The sequence below is a fragment of the Mandrillus leucophaeus genome, unplaced genomic scaffold (assembly GCF_000951045.1).
Source record: "Mandrillus leucophaeus isolate KB7577 unplaced genomic scaffold, Mleu.le_1.0 Scaffold54, whole genome shotgun sequence".
Lineage (NCBI taxonomy): Eukaryota > Metazoa > Chordata > Mammalia > Primates > Cercopithecidae > Mandrillus > Mandrillus leucophaeus.
In genome coordinates, this window is record NW_012105808.1 from 2595169 (window position 1) to 2602701 (window position 7533).

Genomic DNA, 7533 nt, shown 5'->3' on the forward strand with positions numbered 1-7533 from the left:
TCATGTAACTATGAGAAGAGTTGGAGATAAAGGGGTTCACAGGAAGAGAGGAGATCACTAAATGCAATAGCCTGGAATGGCCTGATGAAAACCAGAGGGATGGTGAAATCCAAGGATCTCTGTGTACGTGAATCCTAAGGAGGGTCCCTGGTGGGGATGCTTGTGGAAAAGTCTATGGAGTGTGCTAAGAGGAAACTAAAGTCCAATGTCATGTTGGCTTTGGGAGCTGTTCTAGACTAGCAGAGCCAGGTCAGAAAAAATGTATTGTAGCTGGGCGCGGTGGCTCACGCCTCTAATCCCAGCACTTCGGGAGGCCAAGGTGGGCGGATCACGAGGTCAAGAGATGGAGACCATTCTGGCTAACATGGTGAAACCCGTCTCTACTAAAAAAAAAAAGAAAAAGAAAAAAAATTAGCCGGGTGTGGTGGTGGGCGCCTGTAGTCCCAGCTACTCAGGAGGCTGAAGTGGGGTAATTGTTTGAACCCAATAGGTGGGGGTTGCAGTGAGCCGAGATCGCGCTGCTGCCCCCCAACCTGAGTGAAAGAGCGAGACTCCATCTCAAAAAAAAAAAAAATGTGTTGCAACATAGGTCCACAAGGTTGCCACATATTTGTTTCTGGGTAGGCTATTAGAACTGAGAATAATGCCTTCTTCACTTTACTTTTCAAAACTGACGTGCCTTCACCTTCTCATGAACTTTAACTCAGAACCATAAACAGAAGGGACTCTGGGATATCTAGTTTCCAACCTTATTAGGGCTGACAGTACAATCAAGTAGAACAAGCTATACACTAACTTTCATCTTCATGTCAAAAGGTCTTTCCTCTTAATGCAGTTTGTCCAATTTCCAACCAAGATCAAGGACAGTGAGCAAGAAAATAGAGCTGGGTGCGGGTGCTCACACCTGTAATTCAAAATATGACCAGAAACCAGTTAAGAATGATGTCTGTCAAGAGTCTTCTATAAGGACTAATGTATCTGCGTTACACGCAAGTGGTATCCACAAGGAACAAACAAATGTGAAAGACCCATCTTTAAATAATAAAGACTGAAGGACACTGGGCATGGAGACTCATGCCTGTAATCCCAGCACTTTGAGAGGCCAAGGCAAGAGGACTGCTTGAGCCCAGGAGTTCAATACTAGCTTGGGCAACATAGCAAGATGCTATCGCTATAAAATAAAACTTTTAATTAAAAAAATATGATTGAAGGGAAAGGTAGAGTGACAGCAAATTCCAGTACCTGCAATAGTGGACTAGAAAAGAAATAACAGTCTCATGATCACACACTGGAAATTTAACGGAAAGTGGAAATCAGGCCAGGCACGGTGGCTCACATCTGTAATCCCAGCACTTTGGGAAGCTAAGGCGGGCAGATCACCTGATGTTAGGAGGTCGAGACCAGCCTGGCCAACATGGCAAAACCTCCATATCTACTAAAAATACAAAAATTAGCTGGACATGATGGCATGTGCTTGTAGTCCCAGCTACTTGGGAGGCTGAGGCAGGAGAATTGCTTGAACCAGGGAGGTGGAGGTTGCTGTGAGCCAAGATCGTGCCTCTGCACTCCAGCCTGGGCAACACAGCAAGACGCTTATCTCAAAAAAAAAAAAAAAAAAGGAATCAAAAACGTTTCATCTAAACTCACACCAAGTTGTGCATGAAAACAAAAAAACAATCACCCCCAGGTCCAAAAGACATTGCAATGGAAATGAGACCAATTTTATATAACTACAATTACTTAAAGTCCTAACTGACAAAATATACATAGTATAGCTGAAAGCGTACAAAACAGGATATTAAGTTTACATCACAAACATAAACGAGAAATTTATACACAAGGAATCACTATTAAGGCCGAGGCATGTAAAGGCAATACCATATTAATCATAATTAAGAGATTTCTCTCCTACTCGGAGTTTTCAGGTACAAAATAAGTGCTATCCCAGAAGGTCTTCCTACATGCCCTACATAAATAAGGTTTCTTGCCAGTGTTTTCTCGCATTTACAACAAGGTTTTAGGGTTGAACACTCCCCCAGGTCCACTGTATTCGTGGATTCACGCTCCAGCATGTGTTCTCACGTGTGCTTGCAGCGACGCGAGATACCTGAAGGTTTTCCCACACTGCTTGCACTCATACGGTCTCTCTCCAGTGTGTGTTCTCACGTGCACACGAAGGGACGAGGAACAACTGTAGGCTTTCCCACATTCAGGACATTCGTAGGGTTTGACTCCACTGTGTGATCTCACATGCTTTTGAAAGTACTGAGCGTGGCTGAAGGCTTTCCCACATTGATTACATTCGTACGGTTTCTCTCCGCTGTGGGTTCGCACGTGCTCTCGAAGGGAGGAGTGACAGCTGAAGGCTTTCCCACAATGCTTACACTCAAAGGGCTTCTCTCCAGTGTGCGTCCTCACGTGGATTCGAAGGGAGGAGGAAAAACTGTAGGCTTTCCCACACTCCTTACATTCATAGGGCTTCACCCCGCTGTGTGTTTTCACATGTCTTCTAAAGTAAGTGGGACATCCGAAGGCCTTCCCACACTGCTTGCACACATAGGGCTTCTCTCCGGTGTGCATTCTCACATGTGCTCGCAGAGAGGAGGGGTACCGGAAGGCTTTGCCGCATTCCTTACATTCATAGGGTTTCTCGCCACTGTGTGTTCTCCCGTGTTCTCGAAGAGATGAGTAACAAGTGAACGCTTTTCCGCAATGTTTACACTGACAGGGTTTCTCTCCAGTGTGCGTCCTCACGTGATCTCTAAAGGAGGAGTAACAGCTGAATGATTTTCCACAATGCTTACATTCATATGGTTTCTCTCCAGTGTGTGTTCTGACATGTTCTCGAAAGTATGAGGGACAGCTGAAGGCTTTCCCACACTCCTTACACTCATAGGGTTTCTCCCCTGTGTGAGTTCTTAAATGCCGTGTAAGGTAGGAATAATACATAAAGGTCTTCCCACATACTTTACATGCATGGGTTTTCTGCTCATGGTGACTATTCACATGTCCCCTGAAAGAGGAGGGACAAGCGAAAGCTTTTCCACATTTCTTACATTCATAAGACTTTTTACTGCTGAGACTTTTCACATATGTCGCAGATGCTCTCCCTGAGTCCTGGCCATTACAGGGTTTCTCTACAGTCTGCGTTTTCATAGGAGGGCTTTGGCAGGAGAGGCAGCTGCAGGCTTGCCCACATTCCTTACACAGTCTCTGTCTGGTGTGAGATCTCTGCTGATTCTCAGAGGCTTTGCCACACTTAGTGCACTCAGAGGGTTGAGCTTCAGTAGGGTAACTCTTGTGCACAGGAAGGTTCGCAGTCTGGCTCCAGGTCTCTCCACATTGATGACCTTCATTACTTTCACAGAGGCTCCCCAATTGACTTCTGTTCAAAATGGGAAGCACACTACTAGTCATTAATGATTATAAGTGATTAACTGATAAATGGTTTTTAGTGATTATTTTGATTATATATTTTCCAATTTCACTGAATGGGTCTATTTTCAGCACTGTCTGCCTGGTTTCTATGGAGAACAAGCTTAATGCTCCAACTGAAGGCTCAACTGCAGCCATAAATTTCACAGTGTTTCTTTTTTTCTTTTTCTTTTTCTTTTTTTTTTGAGACAGAGTCTCACTCTGTCGCCCAGGCTGGAGTGCAGTGGCGCCACCTTGGCTCACTGCAAACTCCACCTCCCGGGTTCATGCCATTCTCCTGCCTCAGCCTCCCGAGTAGCTGGGACTACAGCCTGCACCACCATGCCCGGCTAATTTTTTGTGTTTTTAGTAGAGATGGGGTTTCCCCATGTTGGTCAGGCTGGTCTCGAACTCCTGACCTCAGGTGATCCACCTGCCTTGGCCTCCCAAAGTGCTAGGATTATAGGCATGAGCCACTGTGCCCCGCCCACAGTGTTTCTTATAGATGAGGTTTCCTGATATTGTTTCCAACTGTTTCAGACAAGTGACATCGACATCACATTTATGAAAATACTCTCTTAGGTAAAGTCTCGGCCAGGTACGGTGGATCACACCTGTAATCCAAGCACTTTGGGAGGCTGAGACAGGTGGACTGCTGAGTCCAGGAGTTTGATACCAGCCTGGGCAACATGGTGAAACTCTGTCTCTACAAAAACACAAAAATTAGCCAGGTGTGGTGGTGTGTGCCTGTAGTCCCAGCTACTTGGGAGGATGAGATGGGAGGACTGCTTGAGCCCAGGAGGCGAAGGTTGCAGTGAGCCAAGATCTGTGCCACTGCACTTCAGCCTGGGTGACAGAGTGAGACCCCCATCTCAAAAATAAATTAAAAAATAAAATAAAAAAATGAATAAAAGTAATTATTAAAATATATTTTTAAAAAGTGAAAATAAAGAAAAAGAAAAAAAGTCTCTGTGCGTCTACAATTGCGTAGCTGGTTTATACTTTTTTTTTTTTTTTTTTTTTTTAGATGGAGCTTTCCTCTTGTCGCCCAGGCTGGAGTGCAATGGCGCAATCTCGGCTTACCACAACCTCCGCCTCCCAGGTTCAAGTGATTCTCCTGCCTCAATCTCCTCAGTAGCTGGGATTACAGGCATGGGCCACCACGCCCAGCTAATTTTTTGTATTTTTAGTAGAGACGGGGTTTCTCTATGTTGGCCAGGCTGGTTTCGAACTATTGACCTCAGGTGATCCGGCCGCCTCGGCCACCCAAAGTGCTGGAATTACAGGTGTGAGCCCCCTAGCCTGGCCAATACTTTTCGTTTAATTGCAAGTTAGTTTGACACCCTGCGGAGAGGCCCATCCCTCTGGTTCTCTGGTTGTGAGCCACTCACCTCAAATGCCTCTCTGGGATTTGGTGCTGATCTCCAGTGTTATCAAATCTCCAATTTTCTCCAAAAATAGACCAGTAATCACTTGTGAACTTTACAATTTCTTCATCATTGGATATTCCATTCCCCAGAACGTCCCTCTGAGAACTTGATCCACAGGTTCTAACATAAATGCAACAATCTGCAACAATCAATTACACAATTTCTTAGGGGAAATATGTTGGGATAAAGAAAAGAAAATAGACCACATATGGATTTCTTTTCATATACTAATCCAAAAATGTAACCACAGTTTATAAGGAAGAATAGACATGCTATCAAAGTGAGACTCTGATGACCGCATCTATTTGAGAATTTGGCAATAATAAAAAACAGATGAGCCGGGTGCAGTGGCTCATGCCTGTAACCCCAAAGCACTGGGGGGCCAAGGTAGGAGAATTGCTTGAGCCCAGGAGTTCAAGAGGAGCCTGGGCAACGTAGGAAAATAAGGAGACCTCATCTCTGAACAACAACAAAAAATTTAAATTAGCCACGCGTGGTGTTAGTGTTGTGTGCCTATAATCCCAGCTCCTTGGGAGGCCAAGGAGGGAGGATCACTTGAGCCCAGGAAGTCAAAGCTGCAGTAGGCCATGATCGCACCACAGCACTCCAGCCTGGGTGACAGAGTGAGATCCTGTCTCAAAAAAAGAATAGTGCCGGGCGCAGAGGCTCATGCCTATAATCCCAGCACTTTGGGAGGCCGAACCGGGTGGATCACCTGAGGTCAGGAGTTCGATACCAGCCTGACCAATATGGTTAAACCCCATCTCTACTAAAAATACAAAAAATTAGCCGGGCATAGTGGCACGTGCCTGTAATCCCAGCTACTTGGGAGGCTGAGGCAGAAGAATCACTTGTACCTGGAAGGTGGGGGGTTGCAGTGAGCCGAAGTTGCACCATTGCACTCCAGCCTGGGCAATGGGCAATAAGAGTAAAACTCTGTCCCAAAAAAAGAGAAGAGATGAACATGGCAGCCTGTTTACTAAGAAACAGAATAGTTCCAAAGAGATGGAGACTGATGTTAAGTAAAATACTATGAGAAAAACAAAGTACGAAGTTGGTGGGCAAAATGCACATGGACAAATGCTCCTTTTATACGAGGAAATACAGAGGCTTTCCCCTGCGAAGGAGGATGGTGCGGGAGGATGGAGGAAAAGCCACACAGGGCAGCTGAGAGAGGACACACCTCCTCCTTCTCAGAGAAGGGTTTGTGTTTCTAACCCACACTGCCAAACAGAACCTTCTCATCCAGAACCCACTCTGCCCGAGGGCTGCTTACTGCTCTCCTGGTGCTCACAGGCACAGGGCCCTTCCAGGAGTCCTTCCTCTCCGCTGTGCCCGGCTGCCCTCAGGTGTGAGCGCCGCCCACTCCTTGAGAATCACATGAGGAGGAAGGATTGTGAAGGGCAACAAATGTTCCCCGAGACAGGCCAACACTTTGACCTCCCAGACCACCGATGATGACTGAGTGTGAGTTTTAACTGCAGCAAAATTACCATGTCAAATACGGATTACTCACCGTGTCACTTTGATTTACTTTATCACAGTGTACTTTGATTTTCCAAATACAGTTACTCTGTGTGGTGAACCACAAAGCTGCCTCCGTTGCCCCAACGTGACACAGAATACTCTGCTCACACTTATAAAACGTGGGCAGCCAAAAGACTGGTGATCAAGAAAACCTAAATATCAATAATACACAAAACTTTGTTTTCAGGGAGAAGCATTTTGACTCCCATGTTCCACGGAGGTTGGGATCATGTCTATCTCTTTTCCAACATATTTCAATTTCTGAGCTCAAATAAAAAGAAAAACAAGGTATCTTTGCTCTCCAGGGACACAGGGAAGGAATGATGCCAGTCTTACCTAAGGAGGCCAGGTTCCTGCAGGTCTCCAGCATCACATCTCTGTACAGGCTCCTCTGAGCATGATCCAGCAACGCCCACTCTTCTGGGGTGAAGTTCACAGCCACTTCCTCAAAGACCACGGAGTCCTAAAACATTCCACACATCCCACTTCAGCAAGGCACCATCCTCCCCCATGTGCGCAGGAAGAGGGGTGAGGCCGACAGCCTGGGGAACTGAGCCACACAGAGCTTATGTTCTTGTGAGAGGTGACAGACAATATGAAAAGGTGCGGTACGCTCAATGCTGTGAGTACCTTCCCAACAGGAAGCAAGGCGCGATGACAGCCTCTGCGGGAGACTTACAAGGAATTACTGAGAAATGGCAGATCTCAGATCTGCAGGGCAGAGGAAACACTAAAAAATGTGAAAACATCATTAAGCTAAGGCTGGTGGCTCATGCCTGTAATCCCAGTACTTTGAGAGGCTGAGGTGGGAGGATTGCTTAGGGCCAGGAGTTGGAGACCAGCCTGGGCTACATAGTGAGATCCCGTCTCTACAAAACCAATAAAATATGATAAATTAACCAGCCATGGTGGCACACACCTGTGGTCCCAGCTACTTAGGAGGGTGAGGAGGGACGATCGCTTGAGCCCAGGGGTTCAAGGCTGCGGTGAACTATGACTGTGCCACTGCACTCCAGCCTGGACAACAGAGTAAGACCCAATCTCAAAAAAATAAAATAATACCGAGGCAGGCAGATCACGAGGTCAGGAGGTCGAGACCCTCTTGGCTAACATGGTGAAACCCCGTCTCTAATAAAAATACAAAAAAAAAAAAAAAATTAGC

The 7533-nt window shown here is 46.1% G+C and overlaps 1 protein-coding gene across 1 annotated transcript; it reads right to left on the reverse strand.

The window, feature by feature from the left end:
- Positions 1-1776: 1776 nt before the first annotated feature.
- On the reverse strand, positions 1777-6835 carry ZNF77 (zinc finger protein 77). The gene is made up of 3 exons (XM_011997457.1): positions 6708-6835; positions 4806-4983; positions 1777-3385 (listed from the first exon to the last, which is right to left on the reverse strand). The coding sequence occupies exons 1-3, from the start codon at positions 6739-6741 to the stop codon at positions 2059-2061; spliced, it is 1539 nt and encodes a 512-aa protein (XP_011852847.1). The 5' UTR covers positions 6742-6835; the 3' UTR covers positions 1777-2058.
- Between the last annotated feature and the right edge of the window lie 698 nt (positions 6836-7533).